The sequence below is a fragment of the Megalopta genalis genome, chromosome 7 (assembly GCF_051020955.1).
Source record: "Megalopta genalis isolate 19385.01 chromosome 7, iyMegGena1_principal, whole genome shotgun sequence".
Taxonomy (NCBI): domain Eukaryota; kingdom Metazoa; phylum Arthropoda; class Insecta; order Hymenoptera; family Halictidae; genus Megalopta; species Megalopta genalis.
Genome location: NC_135019.1, coordinates 7,269,870 through 7,297,588, shown reverse-complemented (window position 1 = coordinate 7,297,588; position 27,719 = coordinate 7,269,870). Strand labels below are relative to the sequence as shown.

General features: G+C 42.4%; 1 protein-coding gene across 2 annotated transcripts; it reads right to left on the bottom strand.

Annotated features, from left to right (window-relative positions):
• Positions 1-27,719, bottom strand: unpg (homeobox protein unplugged). Of its 2 annotated transcripts, XM_033485499.2 has the most exons (3): positions 25,615-27,717; positions 21,536-21,847; positions 1-2,119 (listed from the first exon to the last, which is right to left on the bottom strand). In XM_033485499.2, exons 1-3 carry the CDS (start codon positions 25,889-25,891, stop codon positions 1,362-1,364), a joined length of 1,347 nt encoding a protein of 448 aa, XP_033341390.2. In that variant the 5' UTR covers positions 25,892-27,717; the 3' UTR covers positions 1-1,361. The 2 variants fall into 2 exon arrangements, with proteins under 2 accessions (XP_033341390.2, XP_076379495.1); XM_076523380.1 differs by lacking the exon at positions 21,536-21,847 and having other exon boundaries at positions 25,615-27,719.

Below are 27,719 nucleotides of genomic sequence, written 5' to 3'. Positions count from 1 at the left end.
TTTCATAAGATATTCGCACATTTTATTGCCTTCTCGATATACACAAGTGTGCAGACCGTTCGCTCGGCTTCCGCTCGTCGTCGTATCGCGACCGTGATGCAGCTGTGGTAATCGCACGGCCAATCGATAGACCATCGCCGTAACATAGTGCTCCTCCACGAGCGGAGGCTCGTTTAATGTAAATTATCTACAAGTTAGACCTACGCTCGTACATCGGTTACAATCTACGCGGTAACGCTGTGTGGGAAACGCTATTTACAACACCGTAATATTACTTATTTACATCGCTTCATTCGCGGCCGCGTCGAAAGCACGGCTCGCCGCGCGATGCGAGACCGATCGCGGAGAGAAAAAGAATATCTCGAAGACTCCGCGGACGCTGTCCTTCCGCGGAATGATCGAGCAACGAGAACGGAACCTGCGAACTGGCTTCCGCGGCGATTCCAGCACGCGTGTTCCAACGTCCCGAAGTTCTGTCGAACTGGACCGACTTCGCTTCGCAAGCAGCTCCTGTTAAAGAACACTTCAGCCAGCATCGATTCCAATGGCTCCCGACACTCGAAGCACACAGTCACAGTATCTTCGTCAATTATTCAGCAGTTACTCTGTCGGAGATACGATTCTATTTTTAATTCTTCCTCGACGTTCGATCTCGCAATCGTTGGCAGGATGAAGCTACTTAACTTGTCCCCCGTTTCCTCTACGAATCCATAGACTCTCGATAGACTCGGCTGCGAACGACGATGACCGACACGTTCGCTGCCAGCGTTGCACGTCCCCGACGAATTCATTCTCTGCCTCGCGTAAAAGAAGACCGAGTTAATTGTCTCTCGATTAAATGTGCGGTAGCTGCCACATCAAACTATAACACGGAAACGGTAGAACCGTCGGTGCGGGTATCAAGCACTTATCACAAAATTGAGCAATACAAGTAAAACGTTCGCAGAGAATTCCCGAATACCGTTGTTTCCTAATTCCTGAGACATTCGGATTAGCGAGCAAATCCACGTATCTCGAATAGAATCTTCATCTCGCAACGAAAGCTCCGTTTGCGAAGCATTGGCGGAAGCAGCCAATGCCAGCGAACGTGCTTCGGACTTCGCCGTCGATCGCGCGCGCGCGAGCCTCGATTCGACTGTACCATCGATCTAGCGTATTCTCCAAATGGCAAGGATCATTGTCACCCTTCGGTCCATCAAAACCGAAAGTCTCTCGCTTTCGAGTTGCTGTCCAGCAGCCGCTTCTCTCACCACTCACCGTTCTTCCCCGGAGTTCGCGCGAGTCTTACACCGATCCCGTGTCGCCGCGAACCCGTTCCCCGGGTTCCATCGAGTCCAGAGTTCGCTACCAGGCAGTGTTCACTACCTGCCGGAAGAGCTGAGTCCGCCCCGATGGGACGGCACGGTGAACGCTCTGAGACCGACGGCGACGCCGATGCCAACGCCGCTGCTGATGGGCGCTTGCACCTGTCCGGTCAGGTTGATGGACGAGTTGACCAGACCGAGGGCGTCGCCTAGAACCGAGCTCGACGCCGCGGAAGCTGGACTGTCGCCGGCTGGCCTGACCCTGGGTGGCCTGGCGCACTTCTCCAGGTGATGATGATGCGACCTCACCGCCAGTCTGCTCACGTGGACGGGAATCGGCACCACGATCCTGGTGCCGTTTCCAGAGTGCTGTCCGGTCGCTCCGTTGTGCCTGTTCGAGGCTCCAGCGGCGGCCATGCTGGTCGCGCCGGTGCCGACACCGCCGCCAGACAAGCCGGCCTTCACCCTTTTCCATTTGGCTCGGCGATTCTGGAACCAGATCTTCACCTGCACCTCCGACAGCTTCAGGGCGTGGGCGATGTGCGACCTCTCCGTCAGGCTCAGGTACTTCTTCGCGTGGAACTCTCGTTCCAGCTCCAACAGCTGCTCGGACGTGAACGCTGTTCGCCTGCGGCGAGCCTTGTTGTTGCTGGACCCCGACGCCGAACTGCTCTGACCGTTCTCCAGGGAGCCGGGGCTCACGTTGCTGGACGCGTTGCTGGACATCGCGTCGGCCGCGTCGTGACCGTCGCCCGCCATGCTCAAGCCTCCGCCCTCGTCCTCGCTCTCGGCTGACGCGCGGCCGTTCTCCGAACCTGCGCACAGAAATCGCGTTGGGAAATTAGTGTTCGAGATCAGGAAGGAAGAGGGAAGTTCGACGTTTTCGAGGCAAGGGTCCAAGAGCGGTGCACTTCGATCTATGCAGGGTGTTCCAAAATTGTGGTATTTCCGGGAAATGGGGAAACAGACAGTTCGATGAAATTTAATGTTTAATATCTTGATTTTATTTGGAATGTAATTAATGCTCCGATAGTTATACAATCTTCCACTTTATGAATTATTATACCAGGTGTCCCAAAAATGTCTTGCAATCCGGAAATCAATCACTAAGGTGATTTGAAGCAACTTTTTCCTTTACAGAAATTTTCTCCGAGGTATCGGTAAGGAATTATTCGCAAAGAACAGTGACCAATGAGGGGCGAACTCGCTTGGCGCTAGGCGGCCGAGCCAATGAGCGGAACTGGGCGTCGCGCGCTCGTTGGCTCGCACGCCAGCAGAGCTCGCCTCTCATTGGCCAGTGTTTTTCGTTGATAACTCGTTAACGATGCCTCGGAGAACATTTCTGTGAAGGAGAAAGTTGCTTCAAATGATCTCAGGAATCTGTAACACCCACATGCTGGCCTGCCTTTTTTTGTCGACTACCTCGAGTTTCTATAAAAAAAAACTGCGTGGCCCGAAGAATTGCGACTTAGTATTCTCGGATCTGCCAGTTTCAATTTCGAACATTTCTGGGAGAAATTGTCGCATCTCGAAAATCAAAGCAGGCATCGAGATGACGCAAAAGGGAGATGAAAGTCGGATTCCTTGACTACAAAATGCAGTGTCTATTTTTTAACGTGATCGTTCCGACACTTCTAACGAAACACGTCACTTGCATCGACTTCTTCCAATGAAGTGACACCAATGGAATGACACGGTTTTCGTTCAGAGTGTCGTAAAATCGCGAGGAAAAATCACGGATCAACTTTCGCGTGACCACTGTAAAAGTGCAGGCTATCCTCTACAAGATCGCATTGGAATGAATATGGGAACCTTTAATAATAATTTAACGATCCTTTAATTTCGTCTGTAATCCTCGAGCGATCGAAGTCCGACTAATCGTTTCATTTCGTTGTTCGGGGCTCGACGGATCAAAGGAACGCCTAACGGGACGTCGAACGTGTTCGAAAAACGTGAGCAGCGTGATATTATCGAACGTATGCAATTTATCGAATCGGCGGGAGTCCGAGTTACGCTTGTCAAGCAACCGCCTCGATCGCGGGCTTAATGGCAAAGGAAGGGATGGCCGGATAGAGATGTAATGACACTGTTCGAACGGATCGATCGGCTCGATTCCCGGACAAAGTGTAAAGACGCCGCGAGGACAACACCCGTTTGTCCGTGAGACTCGCGGTACCGTGAACGTTTCTTTCGCTCTCGCGGAAGCGTGTGTGGCCCATTCAATCGAAACTCTTTGAATTAGTAAAGACGCGGGTGCATCAAACTCTTACGTGCTGTCTTGTTCTAGGAACTTGCTGCATGGCCGGCCGCTAGGAAAAACCCGTAAACACGAAAATGGAGGGAAAAGGGGACTATGAACTCGACGTGTCCCGAATGGCGCGGTCTCTCGGGCGAGCGGTCAATTTTCATTTTTTGTTTGATTTTAATTACTGGGCCATAGACGTCGCGCGCACTTGCACCACTCCTGGCAAGAAGCATTCGATCGAAGCAAGAATCTCTCGTTGCGAATATTCTTATATCCGTGTTCGTTAACCGTAAAGGCAAATTACAGGCTAGATAGGCCAGCGGTGCCGATTGCTGTGGCCTGACGTATTGCTATGCATTCGGTTTTTTTTTCGAGCATAATTGACTTCGTACTTATCGATATTATCATAAACTCGAGCAACCCTTTCAATTTGATGAATCTTCGTCAATTCAAATTTTATTCTACAGTTCAATAAAAGTGCGTGTCCGAATCTAATAATATTGTCGCAAACATGATTATTTATATTATATTAATGATAATATAATAATATTAATCATAATAATGTTAAAAATATTAATAATAATAATATTTAAGAATTATCTTATCTACTTAAGAATTATCAAAATTCAAGGTGCTGGAATTCTTCGACATTGAACCATCATTAAAAAATGGATGCCAACTTTCGAGAAGATTTACTTGTATTTGTTGTCTCAGGATAATGACATTTTTCTCAGTATAAATAATTTCGTATAAACAGTAAAAAATCACCACTTTTCATTACGGTAAAGTGACTTATGCCACTTTCAAAATAAACGGCTCATATATTTATTTCCCGACCAGCTACACAGAACGAATCGATGAAATAATATCCACGTTAATCATTAGACTGCACTTCTTATATTTTCGTGATCGAATTTTCGAAAACCGGAATGAAAAGAGGACGTCTTTCGTTGTCTAAAAGAGCTCTTGCAGAACAAAAAGTGCTGAAAATCCTACAAATTCGTACGAATCTTTCCTGTATTTAATAAGTTCGCAAAATCCATAAATACCCGAAGCTACCGCAATCTGGAATAATCGTCGCGGACTTTTTCCGGGAGTAGAATTAGAGCTGTTTGATGAAGAGCGACGCTGTTCCCAATAGATTTTTAAACGTATTAAACCCCGGCTGCATTAAACGTTTCAATTATGAACGAAGTTCTTACTTCATTTCTGTCAGAACTGGATCTTCGAATTTGCTTTAATGTCGCGCTAAATAATTACCGCGATAAAACGAGCCACTGAGATCGCAATCTCTCTGCGCCGTGTATTCGATTATATTAATACGAATTCGCGACGATCTCTTTTGGCGATTCGATGCTTTCTTTTCTGCGTCGAGCGAAGATTTGTCAAACTGTTCGCCGATCGATTCGTTTTCCTCGCGATGATAAGATCGCGAGATATTTTCGCGAAGCACGACGACGGCGCACGAAACTGCGAAACGGACTTGCAGATTCATCGGTTGCGGCTGAATAAGTTTCCAATCCGTTGTTACTAATTCAGGGAACAGTGTCCCCTCAATATTTCACCGTAAGACAGACGGAAAGCGATTAAAGTTGCACGGTAATGTACTTTATTGAACATCGTCTAAAGCAAACCGTGCAGCGTCCGGGGCTCGGCTCGACGTGGAAAATCGTCGAGGCACAAGGGAAAACTTCGTCCGCGTACTATAACGTTTTGTGACGAAACCGCTCGTCTGTCCAGCATATTAAATCTTCTTCTCTAACTATGTATAATGTATACCGATTAATCGGTCCCCGGCGTACCGCATTCTGACCGTTCAATGACTTAATGGCGGCGCGCCACTTAACGTATTCATGAGTGTCAGGTGGGCCGAGACCGTTTCTTTTTCGAAAAATCGAGAACTATGTCCGCATGAAAGAGAATCCCTGATCAGCTGTCGTATTCGCGGCGTTCCGATCCTCGGTTTCTGGAGCAAAAGGTCTCGTGGAAACTATAGGTCGCCTGAAAATTTAAACACAATTTTCAACCGAGCTCGAATACGCTGAACTTCGTGACTCATATCATACGCAATTTAAGTGAGATTAACTATAATACATTAGGCCGACTCGTCTTTCACAACTTCGGAACTACGATTCCACGACGATTAGCGGGAAGTATCGCTTTCGTTTCAGACGTCTATACAGCTCCGCTGCAGATAATCGTTTAATTAACAATTCTTTTCGGAGGGCGACGCTTTATTCGCTCGAAGAAAATCGATCAGAATTTATTACAGAGATTTTTATACAACTTGGATTTACGTTGCAAAATATCGAACGATAGAATTGAGTCGTTCGAAGCAGAAGTGGCGTTTTAATAGGCATTTTAAAATCCTAGGCTGATTTAATATTGGGAAACTATAACTAATTTGATATTCTATTGGGTTGGCAACTAAGTAATTGCCGATTTGTTCAATGAAATAAAAATTTTATTTTTACTTGGAACGAAGTTTAATCTGTAATGTATTTTCCATTTTGTTCGATGACCTTTTGCCATCTCTCTGACAACTTGAAAATTCCACGCTCGTAGAAAGTCTGATCGTTTTCGGCCAAAAACTGAGTTAAGTGAGATTTTACAGCGTCATCGTCGTTAAAAGTTTTATCACGAAGGGAGTTGTCCAGGGATCGAAATAAGTGGTAATCCGATGGCGCGAGATCAGGACTATATGGTGGGTGTAACATCAATTCCCAAACAATATCCATCAATTTTTGCCGAGTGGACAAAGACGTGTGCGGCCTAGCATTGTCCTGCTGGAAAATGACACCTTTACGATTGACCAATTCTGGTCGCTTTTCCTTGACCGCTGCATTCAATTTGTCCAGTTGCTAACATTCACGGATAATATAATATGTATAATAATAATAATATAATAATATATAATATAATATAATATAATATAATATAATATAATATAATATAATATAATATAATATAATATAATATAATATATAATATAATATAATATAATATAATATTATATAATATTATATACTAATAATATAATATATAATAATAATAATAATAATAACAATTTTATAATATAACATTTACGGATATCATAAAAATGGGAGTGAGAGACATCTATAACTGAAATCGGCAATTACTTAGTTGCCAACCCAATAGTTGTCGACAATTCGTGACTATAAAAACGAGAAACAAGGTTCGAATAATCGTATCTCCTCTTCCTAAATTGCCCATTTTCGTGGACAATTTGAGCGTCAATTAGAGAGACATTACTGTATTGACAATCGTCGACTATAAAAATGAGCCGCGAGGCCCGAATAATCGTATCTCCTCTTCTCAAATTGTCCATTACTGTGCACAATCTGAGCCGATTAGAGCGTCAATTAGAGAGAATTTACTGTATTTACCTATGTTTTGAAAACTATAAAAGTAACAAAAACGACGGAACTCCGACGAGCCTCGTGAAATTCCTCGATCGAAATTCAATATCACCATCGTCGATCTAGTTTTCCACTGAGTGAAATATTCAATTAACCTTTTTTACTTACACCGTTTCCGCGTTTATCAGCTGTAAAATGAAGAAAATTTCGATACCCTAAATGACCGTCTCGTTAAAAAATTGCGATGCCCGTATTTCTCACGCAAATGCTGCAACATCGAAGTTCAACAATCGCCAATGGAGAATGACGCAGTCTTTCATAGACTTCGATTTAAACTTGTTACCACTGTCAACAATTTCAGTGGCCCCAGAATGACAGTTCTCACGTCCGCACATACGCTTGCTCGTAAAACGCTCCCGTGCATCGTAGACAGCACGGACCATACTTTTTTACGGAGCAACGATGAAACATTCATTTGAAAGGACCAACATCGCGGTTGCAAGTTCTCGCAAAAGTTCAACAACTTCTGAACACAGCAAACACTGTGCGGCAGGCGTGAACAACCGGTTCGAAGTAGACACATGCATTTTCTAAAGTATAGTTCTCGGACGATGACTCTGAATTCCCATAGTTCCGAACGTTCATTCTGTTGTAGCGGTTTCTTATAGCTGGAGAAGTTGGTGAAACCGATCGGTATCAAAGTTTTTCCCGCGGTCGGAAAGCTCGCCGACGCGGGAGCCGTAACACAGTCCGCGCCGCCGTCGCGATTATTAGCGAAATATGCGGCACAATGTATCATCGATGCTCTTTCCGCGACTTCTGCTGTCCGAAAGATTGGACATTCGCCAAATTGGAGTTCGATCCGGTTCCTGCACCCGTCGGGATGGCGCGTTCCATCCAGACCTATGCGTCTTCCTGATATATTCCCGTTCGTTGAACCTCTCTCTCTCTCTCTCTCTCTCTCTCTCTCTCTCTCTCTCTCTCTTGAAAAAAATATGGAAACAAATGTATTCGATGTCTAGGTCTTTTTCGGATCGTGTTACGAAACGCTGTCATAGTTTATGACAACCATTGCTGCTATATTAACACTTCCGCGGCAGCTTGTCCTGGTATTTGATATATTCTCGAGTTTGTAATTTCGGTTGTTAATTTCCATTCATTCGAGTGACATTCTAGTCGGCGTTTTATTCTAATTGTCGCTCGAAGTTGTGGTTGGTTTGGCTAATGTCGATCCCGTCGATCCCCCATTTCTTTCTAATCAATTTGTCCCTGATTGTATCAGATTGGCGCAGTCGTAAAGATCGGTATGATGGAAAGGTGAATAATCGAAGTTTAAGGTGCATAAAAAAAAGCGTTCGTACACCTTTTCAAATGCAATAACTATTTTAAAACTGAACTAAATGTCTGGATTCTTTTTTTAGATGATAGTGGGACTAGTCTAGTAAACGATGACTGAAATGCTTTTTTTTAATTGTGCTATTACTTGGAATGACAAAAAAATAAAGATCTCACGATTTTTAACTTTTTTATCGGAGCCTATTAAGAAAATTTAAAAAATGTTTTTCGTAGATCTCGGTAACCTATGTGCATCTTGAAAATTTTATCGAAATCGGTTCGCGTTGTTATGAGTTACAAGTTAAAGATCGCAAAAATCGCTGTTTTATCGCAATTTTGACCAAAAACTGTAAGAAATCTGCACTTTTTAAAATCCTTCACGCTTAGCTTAGCGTAGCTCGACTCTGAATTAATCGATTTCGACAAATTTTCAGTTATAAACCTAGATAAAAAAGTTAAAAAATTCCACGTAATTCCAAATAATATAATTATATAAATAATATAATAATTCCACATCATTCCAAGTAATGGCAAAATTAAAAAAAGCTTTTCAGCCATCGTCTAATAGTCTCTCTATCATCTGAAAAAAATTCATATCATTTAGTACAGCAGTACTAGTTTATTAGTACAGTTCAGAAAAATTTATTGCGTTTTAAAAGGAGGGGTCCAAGGCCACTGTGTATGTATATGTATTCAGATGCAATAGTATTTTTAAAACATCGAATTAAACGGGATCTCTGGATAATAATGAATAATAAACAGTTTATACGCTGACGTATCTGACTTTCCTGTAAATATTCACATCGTAGAACCACTTTTACTTTCAGTTTTTTAATACCGATTCACAGCTGCAACCATTGCGATCAGTATCGGAGGATCCCAGTCAAATTAACGTAAGAATAGCGTAACACGCTGCACGAAATTCTGTATGGTAACAGAATGGAATTAGAATCACGGAATGCGTGTTTTCTTCACTCGTATGAACATTTTGCAGACGTTTCAAGCGATCAATTCCATTTTGACCCGATTCTATCATGCGAAGTCATGGAAAATAACGTTTCCATCATTCCATGCAGCATGAAACTTTTGGACACGCGAGATTACATATTCATGTATTTATGATCTTGCTAATATTAGAAACGTAATGAATAAAAAGCACGGTTCTGACGTCCCAAAGAAATTATTCAAGAATACGGGATGTTGAATGGAAGTTTCGCGGATCCTAGGACTCTTTGATGAAAAATTTTTCGTTCCAATTTCCACCGTCGTCCTCGCGTATTTTCTAATTATCGTGCACCTATAGGAAATCTGTGTCACGTTCCGCCGATTTGCCCATTAAAAATACACGAACAATTCACGCGCGCGGACGTATATAGGTTACTTCGACGCGGTTTAATCCGATAAATATTTATTAAGCGGCGGACAAATTTTGTCTGTCAAATTAAGCCGAGTACGCGATTACATTTTCACGGGCTGATGAAACAAACGAGAAATCGATACGCGCCGCCGAAAGAAGCGACGACGTCGCGAGATGTTCGAAAATCTCCGCGGCACAATTAAGGGCCGGTTATCAACGGCAGACAAGTTCATTAATCAACGTTGCTGGAACCGTTCTCTCGTATCGCAGCGACCGAACGAACCCCATATTTCGTTGGTCTATTAACGATATCGATTAATCGAGGGGTCCAAGACCGATCCTACGACCGCGAGGGGACATCGGCTTTTTTCAGCCGGATTTTCGGTTCTTCTCGGGCAAAGCAAGTTAGGCGATCCTCCCTTGTCGTGTCGGTCGCCATGGGGTTTTCTCGATGGGGTAATGAATACGAAAAAAATCGAGAAACGGTAAATCTTGCGGCAAACGCATTCTATGAAACCGGATTGGCTTTTTGTCCTCGATAAAAGCGGCCTCCTCGGTCGTGTGCGATGCAAATACGGCTCGTCGATGCTTAATCGAAGTCTGCTTCGAACGATGTAACGAAAATATTTTTATGCAACACTCGATTAATGCAATCCGATTAATGTAGACACTGTTACGACCAAAACATCGTCGAACTTTGAAATTCTGTAACTTCGCGTGAAAAAATTGTACATCGTTCTTTCTGTACTCGTTTCGAAGGGCGAAGTCTGTAGTTTCATGTTCGTGAACTTGGTTGTTTTTAGAAAAATAATGAAACTTAGTATTTATTGCTGTAACACGGGTCGAGGAGCTGAAGTTGCTTCTTCGAGATTCGTCGAATTCAGACGCCTCTACAGAGTCCAAAAAATTTTTTCACACATCTGCTCGACCGTTGTCTTATAAAAGAAAGTCTCCCCTTTACAATGACGTCTCGAAAGTCGATCTGAGATTTTTCTTCACAGTTTTATCGTACTTTTAGTGAAAAGTGGTCATTCATGATTTTCCCTAATTTTGTGGAGCGGTGTATTTCACAAGATATTTTTTAATAGATAAAAAAAGGAATTTTTATTTGATTCCTGTTTCTTCTGATTGCTTCAGAAAATGTTTATTAACGGTACAGTGATCGGACGCTCGTTGAGAGACGTTTAACGATGATAGCGCCGCGAATGAGTAGGTAGTTTGCATTCGATAGAAAGCGGTTAAATCGAACAATCAGAGAAATTCTCGCATACCGTGTCGGTTTTTCTCCTGCTGTGTCGCGAGTCGATGAATGTATCTATTTGTGCACGTGTCGCATAAAATTTTAATCGATGTTATTAACTGTCTTCCAGCCGGTCTCGCGTCTGACGTCACGTGAACCTTCGATCGATACGGCTAGCTGTTATTTGGTCACTTTACCACCAAATCGGCGCTATGACTTAATGAATAGATAATGTGATAAAAGAGGCAATCGAATTACCGTCGTCTTTTATCAGAATCGCGACCATCAACATCTGCGTCAATACTATAAAATATTCATTTTATACAGGATGTCCCGAAAATGTCTTGGAATCCGAAAATGGGAGGTTCCTGAGATCATTTGAAGCAACTTTTTCCTTCGCGAAAATTTTCTCCGAGGCTTCGTTTACGAGTTATTAACGAGAAACACTGACCAATAAGAGGCGAGCTCGGTTGGCGCGCGGCGTCTCGCGTAAAATGATCTCGCCTCTGATTGGTCACTGTTTTTCGCTAATAACTCGTAAACAAAGCCGCGGATTGCATTTTCGCTAAGGAAAAAGTTGCTTCAAATGATCTCAGGAATCCCCTACTTTCGGATTGCGAGACATTTTTGGGACACCCTGTATATATCAATTTTATTTTGAATTGCTTAGCCTTTTTTTATAGGAAACGTAAAGCTTGCCAATTTATTTCTATGCAAAATTCTTGAAAATGTGAATTTATGTAAGGGCTCGTGCTTAATTGTCGCCACTTTTATAACTCTTCGCACCTTTTGGCACATAATTCGTTGATACTTTAACGATTTTTAGGAACTTTAATCCTTTTTGAAGGATTTTTTAAATCCTTGTTTTACGTGTTCAACGAGTTACGTCGATCTTATGATTTCAACACACAATTCTACAACTTTTATATTTTGAATTTAAATGTTCCATGTAAATTAACGCGGTATGCACTTCGATTGTGTTCGGATCGGTGTAATAATATGTATATGTAAATGGAGCTTCGAGATTCGGGTGACGGTGCAACTCCGAATTGGGATCGACGAAAGATAATGCAGATCTTAATTGCAAATGAAAATGGATTTCGTCTGGATCGGTTTTAATTTGCAGAAAGTGATGCATGGGTCGAATAGAATCGGATTAAAGTGGCTGAACCCCGGATCGAGACTGGATCCTGTCTCCTATATATTTAGCGTAAAATAGTTCAGCTCTTCATTATCTCCCACTTTAAAGAATTTAGCTTCCGCTCTAATTGCGACTAATGTAGAATCTGCCAACCGCGACATACATTCGAAAGGTCAATTTTGATGCGTGTAGACACCAGACGTTTTTAATATTTATAGACACGTGAAAATGGGCCCAAGACATTTTTAATATCGATGGGGGCACGACGCAACGTTCTTAATATTTTCAAGTAATCAAAATTAGACACGCGACATTTTTAATATTTTTCGAACATCGAGCAATCTCATATGACAGCAATTAGAAATTAACGAATCGCAGGCAGCATCTGGAAATGCATTCTAACGTAATCGTTTTAAACAGTGAACTATTACACTACAGTAAATATTACACTACAACTGTTAAATTATAATAACAATTAATTCGCGTGCATCCTTTATAAAGCGATCACGCATTCTTGCGCTTCATTAACGAGTTTTCAATTCGAGTTTTTCGCCTGGCCTATAACAAATTAACAAACAGACCAATTCGAAGGAATATTTCAACGATTCCGTGCATTCGAGAAACGTCCTCCCAAATTTGTATCGAATTTCCATCGTAGCAATCGAATAAATATATTGCTCCGTCTTCGATAAATTATTTCGTTTCTTAAACGTTATCGACAATCGTGTAAATTCGTCGCGAGCTCGAGCCGCATCGGCGCGACCACGATTTGCCATTCACGCCCTCAGGAAACCGGTTCTATTAAATAATTTCATTTGGCACGATCGATTCTTCGTTCACGTCCATTCTCTTCCTGGCTAGCTGCGCTAATTAGATTAATTGGCGCATCAGCTGAGCCATTGTTGAGAGTGTCATTCACGAAGCATGTGTCCGACGGGATTTTCAGTCTTCAATCTCTTTGGAAATTTCTGACACACTTTCACGTTCGCCATCAAGTTACACGGGAGCCTGACATAACGCGATTATTAATTTGTCAAGCGGAGCTATAAAAACCGTACCCTTTCATTTATAGGTACCATTAGATTCGACAGATCAATAGTAGTTGCTGCCTGGCATTAACTGAACTTAAAACGAGCTAAGAAAAGATCGCTCCGCCTCTCTCTCTCTCTCTCTCTCTCTCTCTCTCTCTCTCTCTCTGTCTCTGTGAATCATTCATTATCGATCCAATTAATTAAACGACGATTCATGGTTAAATTCGGTGATGAAATTCAATAAACTCGCGAAATTCTTCGTTCATATTTTATGAGAGCAAATATCTCGAGCGAGAACTGCAAAATGAAATTCGTCTGCCGCGTATGGCAAAGGACAGAAGGCATAGTTCGGTTTCCTTTCTAATTTTCGAAAGATGTGAATAATGAACCGGCGTTGTTAAAATCTTCTTTATCATCTACTCGTCTCTGTCATAAATAGATTTAATACAGAATCGGTTAACGCGTAGTCGAAATCCGCGACATTTTACAGCTTCAAAAATCATGAAACTGTCACGATATTTAATTTCTTGTTACTCGTGACAACGTCAATCGATTTCGATGAAATTTTCAGCATCCATATTATGCTACCGCGATCTTCGAAATGCATTGTTTAAATTTTCGTTACGGATTGCAATAAAAAAGTTGAAAAACGTGGGTTTCTTATTTTTTCTTTTCATTCCAAGTAATAGCATAATTAAAAAGAAGTATATCCTAGTCATTGCCTGGTTAAGTAGTCGTTCTAACGTCTCAAAAAATTCAAGTCATTAGGCCAGTTGCAAAAAGAAGTATTTAGCATCGCTTTAAAAGGTGTGTCAGTACTATACTTACCCACCATGTGAGCAACGTAAACCACGAAACGCTGAAAACGTCGGAAGAATATCAGAACAAAGTTGCTGTTCCGTGTAAAAATCCACAGTTTCCTCGTTCGACTTCGACGAGCTCAGATACTTGGAATCGAGCAGAGGTCTCTGTTTCACCGTTTGAGTCCCAAGCAGCGCGATCGCGCTGTTCAGATCTTGTATCGCGATCAAACTTTAGCGACGCACGTACATCGCATAGCTGCTTTTTTTCATTTCTTTTCTTTTCGTTTTGTTTGTCAATCTTGACGAGCGCTATCGCGCCGCTTGGTTCTCTTCGCAATCAATTAACTCTATGCCGTCCGGTGGCACCACGCTGGTGCGAAACTTTCTTCGTTCGGGCTCGATCAAACCTTCCGGCGAGGTTTCTGTAGCTAGTGGTTTGCTTACTCGCCAAACATCTTCGCTTCACAAATGTACGATTTCGTTAAATTTGAAGTTTGAAATTTACAACGGAGTTAACACGTTTGCTCGCGTGGTCTGCCAAGTTGTTCGAAACCCTCCGCGCCGCTACAACGTGTCAGACACGCGACGATGATTTCATACGTAATCGTTAGTTTCAACGTCGAAACAAAATTTCATTATTTTGTTACAGAAGTCTAGATACAAAGATAAACGAAGTCGAGCAAAGAAACAAGAATCGGCTCGTTCCATTAGGGAAAATTATTAACACTATGCCGTCCGGTGGCACCACGCTGGTGCCATGCAAAAACTATCCGTTGTATGCCGGTGGTGCCACTTTGGTGCCATTTTAACACGTTGACCGCCGCGTCGGTCACTTGTGGGTGACACTAATTTTTGACCAATTTTGAACATTCATTTTCATCGTAATATATTCGTACAAACTGAATTTGACCAGAATGTTTCGGATGCGAAAGAGTTCTAATCTCATCCACTATGATAAATTTCAACCTTCTAGGTTCGGTTTAATTAATTAAATTGCTTCGACTGCGTGGGAATTTTAGCGGGCGATTGTCGACGCTGAACGTGTTGAAAAACTGAAATAACGTTTGAACTATATTTCTTGGATGTTAAAAGGCAGCAAACTAACTATAGCATTGTGCTCATTTAACGAAGAATTAAGTACGAAAATTCTTGGATGACATATCTTAATTTTTGGAATTTATATTACCGCCATCTTCGAAATTTTTTTTAAATCTAAAATTTCCAAGCTATTATACCGGCGTCGAACAAAAGAATCATATCTAAGATCTGCATACGGCATAGCGTTAAGACAAGCGCTATTACGCTGTTCGCCACTTTTCGACCGTGTTTTCTGAATAAGCCCTGGGACTCAAACGGTTAAATGGTTCCAGCCTGAACACGGTATCGTAGCGTGCGAGTGAAATAATCCAGAGGATGATGGAACTGGCTAAGATCGTCGAACAGCTCGCAGGAACGTTTTCGGCAGTCCAGGGACGAGAATAGAGAGGGCAAGCTCCGATCGGCGTGCGTTCGTCGGAACGATCGGCACACCGGTTCGGCACGGTGCGTCATAAATGACCGATGACAGATTCCTCGAAGCCATTTCGTTGCGCATACGAAATCGCCTCGGTCGGCGGTACATCAATAAAAAGTGATCGGCCACGAATAAATGCGCGCGACTTCGTCGATCCGTCCCGCACGCCCCGCCGCCCTCGGAGATACGTGATCGGCGAGTTTTCGACTTTCCATCCGCGATCGGCTCCCTAGAATAGCCGCAACTATCATTCCGACGAGACCATTTACAATTGATCACGATGATCGAGGATTCTGCGATTCTTCCGCGGCCGTCCGACGATATCGCGTGCTCGAAATGTCGGATGCCGCGGCGGCTGCTCCCGCGATTACTAATTTCTCGACGCCGTTTAGAAGATTTTTTACGGCACAGTCCGCCGCCGCAATTCGCCTAACACCAGTGTATCCTTAATCTCGTTCCGTTCTCGATTCGTTCTTGTATCAGTGTAATCGAAAGTGTCGGAAATTCGTGAGTTTGTTTCGGCCTTCGCGAAAATTTCTATGCGAATATCGGATAAAAAATGTGCTTCGATCGATTTTTACGTCGAATCGTGTTTGCCACGATCTGCGAATTATTTATTCGTCACGCTGTGCGCGTTTTTCTCGAGCATATTTTATGTTTTTTCCTACTTTGGTTCGTTTCAATACGTCTGTTTAAAGCGTCAATGTATGTTCAAAGCGTCCGAAATCTGTGAGTGCATTTCGGTATTAAGACGAAAATTTATATGCAAGCGGCAGACAAAAAGTGCTTCTCGGTGCTGTTTAATCAATTCTGGCGCTACATTGTGCTGCAACAATTTGCAGAAACTTCATCCTCCTTCCCGTTCGAGTGTCTTCTCGTTCGAACGAACGCTAAATATAGCTAAAAGTTCAGTTTTCACGAAAAATCGTTACGCGACAAGCGGACAAAATCTGCTCGCTTCGCGCGACGAGCGCATTCCGCGTGATACAAAAATTGTCATTGTTTCCGGAACGAATGAAACGCGAATGTCGCTCGTCCCTTCGAAATCGAAATGGGTTCGTCTGTTGTCAGAATCTAGGGAACGAAAATAAACGAGGAGGCGCGAGAAACGAGTATCGTCCGCGTAAGAGTACAGTAATGTTTCTGTAATTGACGCTCAGATTTTCCTCAAAAATGGATAATTTGGAAAGAGGAGGTACGATTATTCGAGCCTTGCGGTTCATTTTTATAGTCACGAATTGTCAACGGTTATAAAAACATGGTGCAAAGCCGGAATAATCGTATCTCCTGTTCTAATTAAAAATTGTATAAAATGTTTTATCAATAAAAGCATCTTTGCATTATAAATCACTTGCAAATTATAAACAAGTATAAAATGAGTTCCCAGGTTTTTAAGCAGAATTCGTCCAACTGACAAATGTAGCCTTACAATGAAATTTATGAAATCACAATTGCCTTGTTTGTAAAACTGCATTAACGATGACACGTTCGATTGAGATCATAGGAATGCATTTACAGGAAACTGATTCGATTGCGATCCTGCAAATGCATTTATGAGGATTGATGCAATTGATCCTGCAAAAATTCATTTGCAGAGACTGTAATCGCATTATTCCGTCCAAAATTCGACCTGCACCGTTTGTCTGCCCGTCGAAGCCACATTATACTTTATCCGTCGGAAGCCTATTAACAGGATTTTCAATTATTGTGCTACAGCTAGGAAGATCCTTCAAATTCGGTGTTCACACGATAATCCTAAACGAAATTACTAAATTATGTTACTGAGATTAATTCGCTGGCGCACGGCTGAGATTGTTATTGCTTTCAAACAATTTATTAACCGCTTGAGTACAGATTTATTTGAAAAAATTCTTGCGTTTGGAAGGAACTTAATTTGCTGATGCGCGGAATAGTATACAGCGTGTCCCAAAATTATGGCACTTCCAGGAAATGAGAGATTCCTGAGATCATTTACAGTAACCTTTTCCTTTAGAAAAATTTTTTCGGAGGCGTCACGAACGAGTTATTAACGAAAAACAGTGACCAATGAGAGGTGAGCTCGGTTGTCGCGCGAGGCGGCAGAGCCGATGAGCGGAACTGGGATTCGACCGCTCGACCGCTGGCGCAGTTGGTTCGATCGCTGGCGCTGTTGGCTCGGCCGCTGGCGCTGTTGGCTCGGCCGCCTCGCGCCAGCTGGGCTCAGCTCTCATTCGTCACTGTTTTTCGTTAATAACTCGTAAACGAAGCCGCGGATTGCATTTTCGCTGAGGAAAAAGTTACTTCAAATGGCCTCGGGAACCCCTCATTTCCCGGAAGTGCCTTAATTTTGGAACACACTGTACAAAGGTTACGATAATTCCTTGTATGAGAATTCATTCATTTGAGCGACATAATATACATAGCAATTAAAAATTGTAACGACTACAGTAATATCTCCTTTACTGACGCTCAGATTGTCCACAGAAATGGACAATTTTGGAAGAGGAGATACGATTATTCGAGCCTTGCGGTTCGTTTTTATAGTTACGAATTGTCAACAACTATAAAAACGAGAAGCAAAACACGAATGAATCGTATCTCCTCTCCCCAAATTGTCCAGTTTTGTGCACAATCTGAGCGTCAGTTAGGGAGACATTACTGTACGTGGTTCGATCGCGATAGGAATAATTTCGCGAAATACGCGCAGTATTCAGATATCGATCAACGAGACGCCGTGAAACGTGCCCGATGAATTATCATGTCGGCCGAGGAGATTCTCGACGGTCGCTCTTCTTTTCGCGGAAGAAGGGTTCTTCGGCGAAGGGTCGCCGAGCGTTTGAAATTCGGCCAGGATTCACGGAGTACCGTATCACGTACGAAAGGCGCGCGCGAGCGCGGAATTCCACCTGTGGAAGTGTGCAAACATGCGAGGATTCGACTTTGGGACAGGCGTAATTTATGCACGCTACTGTGTATCTCGGGCCCTTTGCCGGCTTCGATCGTGGCGACTACGATCGTAGTCGAGGACACGCTCCCGGAATCCTTAAACGGGCATCGCGATTCTTTTCGATCCGCGTACGACATACGCGCGTATCGTTCTTCTCGTTTTTTACGTCTTTATACGAATTCAGTTTGGAAACTGATCGGCGGATTATTTTACGCATTCGCGACGGTAATGAGGAGGGGCAATTTAAAACGGCAGGAAGACATGCGAGCATTTACGATTAACTCGACGCATCGTTGAAATCGTTAAAGAAAGAATGCATTTCCCGCGTGGCTTCTGCTTCTTGCAATTGTCGTAGGAAATTTTTATTTTGCATATATATAATAAAATTCTTTGGCGATATACAATAACTGAAAGTATGCAAAGTACACAGATGATACACAAATACGATAATTGATATATATATCAATTAGCGTATTTGTGTATACGATCGATTACGTAAAACAATTAATTATGATATAAAAATGTCAGGAAACTTCTTGTCAACGATAATTGGAAGATAATTGTTTACGAATAGAATTCTTTGGCGATGATACACAAATACGATAATTGATATATATATATATATATATATATATATATATATATATATATATATATATATATATATATATATATCTGTGTACTTTGCATACTTTCAGTTATCGTATATCGCCACAGAATTTTATTTGTGAACAATTATCTTCCAATTATCGTTGACAAGAAGTTTCCTGACATTTTTATATCATAATTAATTGTTTTACGTGTAATCGAACGTATCGGTATACCATATTTGTATATTTTGCATTTTTCTCATTTATTATATACTGCTAAGGAATAATAACTCCCAAATTTCTTTTCGTCGCGAAATTAGAAGAAAAAAATTGTTTCTACGTGAGCACGCTTCGTGAAAAATTAACTGCATTTCCAAAAAAATTGTAACTGTACAATTTACGCGATTTTCAATGACCGCAAAATTACACGACAGTTTCAATATCTTTCGAGACACTCGAGCCGGTATTTAATTGGTCGTAATCTTCCCCCGAATAGGATCACCGAACACCTATTTATTTATATGCTATTAACTTACTGGCGACGGTGATTCTATATTCGATGCATGCGCGAGTTGCGCGCTATAGCTTGACGTCTGACGGCTGTCAGCGTTAACAGGATACGCGAATGATCGTTTCAATTATCCCTAGCGGTGACCAAAGGCCAGCGCGCGATGGCAGTAATTAATGAACGCCGTCAATCGATAGGTCTCTTCTCGAAACAGTGACACCGAATTTACACATATTGAGATACTAATAATTTGTCTGTCCTTACAATCGATTTGATACACGATATTATCGAATGCTCGATTATCGCGGACTAATTACGAGACGTTGCTGCGTGATGACAGACGCGGATCAGTCCATGCAAATGCGATGCGTAGCGATGATAAATGTTTCTTGTAGATTTTAAAGATGAGGATAGTAGAATGTGATATTAAAGATAAGAATATTCGAATATGATTATAAAGATTAGAATTAGAATGCAATTTTAAAGATTGGAATTAGAATATGATTTTAATGATTAGAATTAGAATATGATTTTGAAGATTAGAATTAGAACATGATTTTAAAGATTAGAATATTCGAATATAATTATAAAGATTAGAATATTCGAATATAATTTTAAAGATTAGAATATTCGAATATGATTATAAAGATTAGAATATTCGAATATGATTATAAAGATTAGAATTAGAATGCAATTTTAAAGATTGGAATTAGAATATGATTTTAAAGATTAGAATTAGAATATGATTTTGAAGATTAGAATTAGAACATGATTTTAAAGATTAGAATATTCGAATATAATTATAAAGATTAGAATATTCGAATATAATTTTAAAGATTAGAATATTCGAATATGATTATAAAAAGATTAGAATATTCGAATATGATTATAAAGATTAGAATTAGAATATGATTTTAAAGATTAGAATATTCGCGAATATAATTATAAAGATTAGAATATTCCAATATAATTTTAAAGATTAGAATATTCGAATATGATTATGAAGATTATAGAATATTCGAATATGATTATAAAGATTAGAATTAGAATATGATTTTAAAGATTAGAATATTCGAATATAATTATAAAGATTAGAATATTCGAATATAATTATGAAGATTAGAATATTCGAATATAATTTTAAAGATTAGAATATTCGAATATGATTATAAAGATTAGAATATTCGAATATGATTTTAAAGATCAGAATTAGAATATAAAGATTAGAATTGAATTTGCAAAGCCGACTTCGTCTAGAAAATTATCAGTATTACACTTTTAGTATCACATTAATAACCGATTAGTTTTAGTCGTTCATTTTGTTGGCGCCGAACGTATAATCGAGAAATTTCATTGCTCGAATCAAATTTTGCAAGCTACTTTACAGAAGCGAAAATCTCTTTTCGCGCCATCGGATAAACAATTTCCTCCAAACACAAATTCCGATTTCTTGCAATTCGCTAAATAATTAACGCGTCGAGCGCCGAGAATCAGCTCCGAAAATGTCCACGAAATCGAAGCAATTTAATTAATGAAACTGAAGCTAAAAAGTACAATTTTATCACAGCGTGAACCATCTCGATACGTTCGAATACAATTTGTTCTACAGTTTCAGTTCGTCCGGATGCATTACAATAAAAAACGAATTCAACGAACTATTAAAAAATTACCGTCACCCGCGTGCGAACGGCGCGTGATTGAACGCGTCGACGATATAAATTTCCCGAATCGTTCCAAGATTAAAATCCTACGTATAGGACACGGCCAATAATAAACAGATGCACTTAGTGTTGCGAGATTATTTATAAGAAGATAATCGAAATATAGAAACAGCGATCCTCCGCAGCGATATTCTTAGAAAATTCGACGAAACAAACACAATTCGTCGGATCAGCTATGGAAATAGAAATCCACGGTATGAATAAGAAACGGCTCTATTTACGTTGCTCTCATGAGTCGCCTTATTTTCGCCTTTCATTCGAAAACACGGCATTGTCGACCGCGAATGCTCCGAATGCTCGCAGGCGAGGAGTAGCGATTGGGCGCAGGCATCGAACGCCCATCGCTGCCCGCAAGCAAACACCGTCGACGGCTCGAGAGGCGGATAGATTCCAGACAAGGGCGAAAAAGAAGAGAACGCGTTGCATTGTCGAGGGGCTTACCGTGTCGCGATTTCGAGAGATCATGGGCAGGCGAAGCTGGGGAGTCGATGCTGCCGTCGTCCTCGCTGTCCGTGAAGCTCGTCGAACAACGATGATTTGGTGTACGCTGACAACCGGTCGGATAAGCTGCGCCTTGGAGATGATTAGCTCCCGGGCCGAGATGCTGTGACAATCGGCTCTGATAAAGCTCCTGGTGTGACGGGTAGCTGGCCGAGGTGTGCGCTGGCAACATCGGGACACCGGAAGTCCCGCCGCTGCCGTACATCCGCATCGGTAACCAGGCTCCGTAGAGACCGAGGGGCACGCCGAACCCTGAACGATAAGGATTCATTAATTTCCTGTCGAAACTCCTGCGTCGCGCATACCTGCCGACAATGTTTTTCAATGCTCGGAACGGATCCGCCGAACGATCGAGGAATTACGCAAAGCAGACGAGAGCAGAAGAGTTGTTCTCTCGCCGATTGAAAGACACCAAAGCGAAATGGAATCGTTTCAATCATGCTGATAAGTCGAACGATTCTTTAACCGTTTTGGGCATCGACGGTTCGTTCTCGTCGCATCAAATCTGCAGTTACGATTATATTCTTCGATTCGCGTGCAACGTGCTTTTAAACTGTTGTCATCTCTCTGGACGACGCGCCACTATAGTGGCTTGCTCTAGTAGCTCACTCGCTCATCGTTTGAATCAAATAATCGTCTTCATATGCATTGTTTCACACTTCTTTTGTCTTCGCATCGATTTACAACAGTCTACAGGGTGTCCCAAAGATGTCTCGCAATTCGGAAATGGCGGGTTCCTCGGATCATTCGAAGCAATTTCTTCCTTTACGAAAATTTTCTCCGAGGCACCGTTAACGAGTTATCAACGAAAAACAGTGACCAATAAGAATCGAGTACGGCTGATGCGAGGCGGCCCAGCCAACCAGCGCGCGAAGCCTAGTTCCGCTCATTGGCTCGATCGCCTCGCGCCAGCTGAGCTCGCCCCTCATTGGTCACGTTAACGGTGCCTCGAAGAACATTTTTGTAAAGGAAAAAGTTGCTTCAAATGGCCTGAGGAACCCGCCACTTTCGGACTGCGAGACATTTTTGGGACACCCTGTATATACAGTATCAGACTCTGTACAGTACACATCAGACTCTGCCGTCCAGAGAAATAGCCTCGCGCAGAATTCAGCTGTACCTAAAAGGTTAAACAATATTTCAGCGAATAATGTCGATATCGATGCTTATGCACAAAATATTGAAGCAGCACTTGGGACAGAATTCGGTTGATCTGAATCCAGAACAGCGTTTTCACCGCTTCGCCTTCATTCCAGTCTTCTAATAGCTAATTTAACACTAAACCTACCGAACAGTGATACTAACTGGCATGTACTGCTTCACAGAAATGAGAAAACCGAATTTATTTGGAATTTGTAAAGTTTTTATTATAAGACTCGCTCCAATAATGTAACTTATTCAAGCGTTTTCCGCGAAAGAGTCTCGGAACTTTGCAGAATTGCAAAATAAGAAAGCGGCCACTTTGATCGCGGTAGGTTTAGCGTTAAATGATTCGCTATTTCCGCCGGCTTCGATGGAAAGATCAAAGTCGATTTCCAAAGGAGTATATTAAAAATTTTGAATTAAATCTAGGTCTGTTCGGTTTAATCAACGTTTCGCACACCTATTTGCCATCTGCGAATCGGCGAAAGAATCGCTCGATTAGAAGCTTACGATTTCTAGATGCAGTAAAGTCTCCCCAATTTTTCTTCGGCTTGTGAACAAAAATGGACAATTAAAAGCGAGCCGTGTGACTGCAGTTAATCGTATCACCCTTTCCAAATTGTCCATTTTTGTTCGCAATCCGAAGGAAAATTGGGGAGAATTTACCGTAGCTGCGATCCAAGTTGCCCGATTGCATAATGCATCGTGGCGGTTCAATTAAATTCTGAGGCAACGTCGAACGTCTATCGGAGCACACGTGACCCCGTTAAACAGGTGCAAGTTTGGATCGGATCTTAATACGACGTAACATCCGAGCTGACATTTAGTGGTTCTTGATTGAAGGGGATTTCGTTTTCCAGCGAAAGTAGGGCGCGTAATGTTCAAATCGGATTTGTTACATCCGGTATACGTGGAAGGGACGTTTGAAATATATATATGTATATATAATATCGGCTATTGAGCAGCACGAACTCGATTTATTCATCGTTGCTTCCGCTCTTCATTTTTAATTAGTTCCCATTACGCGAACGGCTCCCAAATTCTGGCGATAAATTAACGAGCTCGGATCTCGTTTGCCGCGCGCTTCATTGAATTAACTAAACCGGCATAACTTAGTCCGCGGATGGAACACGTAGATTCTCTCGCGCTCCACTTCCCGTTATAATATTATCTATTAACATTTCGGTCTATCAGTTCCTAATGGATTATTGACAAGTCGAATCGAGGCGTCTATGCATGCTTAGCACGACGTCTACGTATTCCATCGGTCTCCGCTGAGAACAACGATTCGAGGGAAACGGTGCTTTCAATTGGTTCATTGAAGCGTCCGTCACTCGCGGTTATCTTCGGAGATGCTGTTCGGATCTAGAATATCGCAGAGCTCTAAATTTCCTAAGAACTGGAACATGCTTGCGCGATAATTTCGCGTGAAAATGATACAAGAGACTAGGGACATAGGCAAACGATTCCCTCGCTTTTCGAATAATGGAAAGATTCGTCGCAGAATCAACGCGATTTTTCTGTCACTTTGTCCCCATTTTTTCTTAGATACGGTAGAACTCCATTTATGTGAACCTGTCGCGAGATAAATTGAGCCGTTTATTTTGATAGTGGCATACGTCACTTTGTTTTTAAGTCGATATATTTACGGGTTTGCTTTTGAACACGTTTAAAAATATGGACATTAACTTTCGAGACGATTTACTTGTATTTGTTATCTCAGGATACTGATATTTTTCTCAGTATAAATAATTTCGTATAAACGTTAAAAAATCACCGCTTTTCATTACGTTAAAGTGACTTATGCCACTTTCGAAATAAACGGCTCAATTGTCGCGAGACGTCTGTCTCGCTCCGCTGATTGTGACTTTTCGTTTAATAATAGCAGCTCGCATTCGTATAAAAGAATTTAGTTAATCAGGCATTGCCAAAAGTTAGTTCATATAAACGGCGTTCGCATAAATAGACTTTATACGAATGAAATTCATATAAGCGTAGTTCCACTGTAACCAGAAAAATTGTTTAGGTATTCTCATTCACCTGCCACGCCCTGTTTATTATACTTCTAATAGGATCAGCCGACGAAGATAAAAATAAATCAAAGACAATAACAGTCGGAAGAACATTGTCGCTTCTGATTACTCAACGTTCAGTGAATCGTACTTACGTCGAGCGCGTTTACAAATCATACGAAGCAACCAAACTTTTCTGTTTACCAACACTGAGAACAACTCAACACACTGGAAGGTATCGTACGTGTATCGTCACGACATAATACGGCAATGACCCGTAATTTCTGCTCGAAGTTTCGTACTTGTATTTATCGTTTCTTAAGACTCGAGACACACAGAAATCGAGCAATAATTGTGGCGTTTAATACGTTCGGTGCCGCGTCGGTCACGCACGGGTGACGCTAATTTTTAGCTAGATTTTGACATTCATTTTTCATTGTAATCTACTCGAACAAACTGAATCTTACTAGGACTAGGTTAAAAATGCAAAATAGACACAATAGTAAATTCGGTAAATTTGGTAAATTGGAACTTTCTAGTCTCGATTTCATTAACGCTAAACGCACCGTCACCGGTCCAAAAATCGGTTACCATATACCCAATTAGAATTATCGAAATGACAAGGATACTTTTATGGAAAAAGAATGACTAGATTTCTTCGCGCAAGCCCATATTACAATAAAAATTGCGCGAAGTCTACGACGTGAACTCCGCGCAAATGCAATCCTACAACTTTCATAAGACGCGACGAACCGATCACTTTTACGATTAGGTACGTTTAGCGTCGATCGAGCGACATTGCTATCGCGGCAATTATCGGCGTCGATATTCGACGGTTGGCGCGTTAAAAAGCAATTAACCGACCTGGGGGAAGCGCGTTCGCCGCCGCAGTCGCCAGATAGTGTCTCTGATAAAGATATTCCCTGTCCCGGTCCGAGTCCTCTTCTTTCTCGTTCGCTCGTTCTTCCTGCGTGCCGGGATCGCAGTGTCCTTTCTGGGTCCCGCAATTCCCGATCAGGCTCTCGATCGTGAACGGCTTCGGCGTTGGTCGACGCATGATCTTCGACTCCGGGATCGAGGACTCGAGCTCGTCGCTCGCGGATCCGACGTCCAGCTCCGTTTCCTCCACGTTCGAATCCATGCTTGCTGTTCGCCTTATTATATATTCGACGGAAACTAACACTTCATATCTCCGGAGACCTTCCGAACGGGAAACCGCTTCGAAAGTTTGAATTTCCTGATCGAGGCGAGGCAGTGCTCCGATACAAAAATAAGGCAGTTGTCGATGAACAACCTTCGCGATGAAACGACGGTGCTTCTTCGCAGTTCAATCGGAGAATACGATTTTCAAGTGCAATCTCTTTTCAATACATTAGCGATCTTCGATGAAATAATCTCGTAGCTCGTTCCATGGTATCGTACAGTTTCGCCAGAATCTACTATCTCCGTCTAAAGCGTGTATCCTCTGAATCTGCTACAGCGTGAACATTATTTACAATATCCGCCTATCGCGTTCGAAGAAAACACGCCCGTCGTTTACGGTATCGGAGGAACTCGTTAATACTTGATACACGGTCTTTGCGTGCGGCTGGCTTCAGCGGATACTGTTATATTCATGGAATACTTTCAATTGAATGTCCCACTCGGCATCAAACTTTCATACCGTTCCCCTGCATTATAGACTGCAGTTTTCGGGAACCAAATCGAACCGCTGCTCTCTTCCTTAAAATAAAAACTTCCTTAAAGTTATATTCATGGGATACTTTCAATTGAGAATGCCGCACTCGGCATCAAACTTTCATACTGTTTTCCTGCATTATAGACTGCAGTTTACGGGAACCAGATCGAACCGCTGCTCTTCCTTGAAATCGACGCGATTTTATGGTACGAATCCGATGAGCGCGGAACGCTGGCAGAAGCACGGCTAGAAATTGTCTCGTCGGTTTCATGCGACAGCTCGATTAGTTTCCGCGGGTCCGTCGTAATCCCCTAAACGTGAATTCGAGCACTGAAGTTGCTTCGGGAATCAGAAAACCCAGGTGTCTATCAAAATTCGCAATGTTCAAAGAACTTTGTTCATTTGGTTGATCACTCTTCAAGATCATGGATCACTCTTCGTAGATCCATTTCGCAACAGAATTGATTCGGAAAGCAGCACAGGCGATTAGGCGAGCTCAGAGTCCGCAGATTCCTCGAATGAAGCGTTCTCCTCGTTCGGAAGCCTTCAAGCTTCCGTCTAAGACTACTTCGACGATCGAAGATCGCGAAGACCACAGTCGCGAGTACCTACAGAAATATCTGGTAGTAGTAGAGTCGCTCCGGATGCTAAATCGCCGTGGACAGCATCGTCGTAGCTTCTTACTCCGGCAAAAGATGTTGTGACGAAGGGAAATCGTGTATCGAAACACGAGGATCCGGCAGATCCACGGCGAACAACTGCGTGGGACATGAAACAGCTGCTCCAATTTCAGGCTCGAACAGCTGTGACCGCTGCGAATCGGCTTCTTACAATTTCCTGGCGAATTCCCATAGAAATTCCGGAGCTGCGGCCGCGGCAACAAGCTCCAACCATGAGAGTCACGGGCGCCGATAGGAACGCGGCCGACGTTAGGTGACGCAGCGATGCATAACGGGCGAGCGTGTACCGCCACGTGTTCCTCCGGCCGCACCACACCGTCGAAAACCGAACCCGCGAGACCCGGCCTCGATCCTCGTTCTGGCAAAAGGAAAAGAGTGCACCGCGGGCCCTCTACGTGACCAGTCAAACAACGGTATGACGAATCGCGACACTCGCGATCTCCATATCAAATCGGCGGTCCCCGATCGTTGGCATGTCGGCCGAATCGCATACGTGATCGGGACGTGGGAGACACGGTGTGCCCGGCGGTGTTTTCGTGGGGAGGAGAGAAAAAAAAAGCACGTGGACCGACAACCGTGTCGGGCACGAGTCGACGGGCAACTGGCGGCCA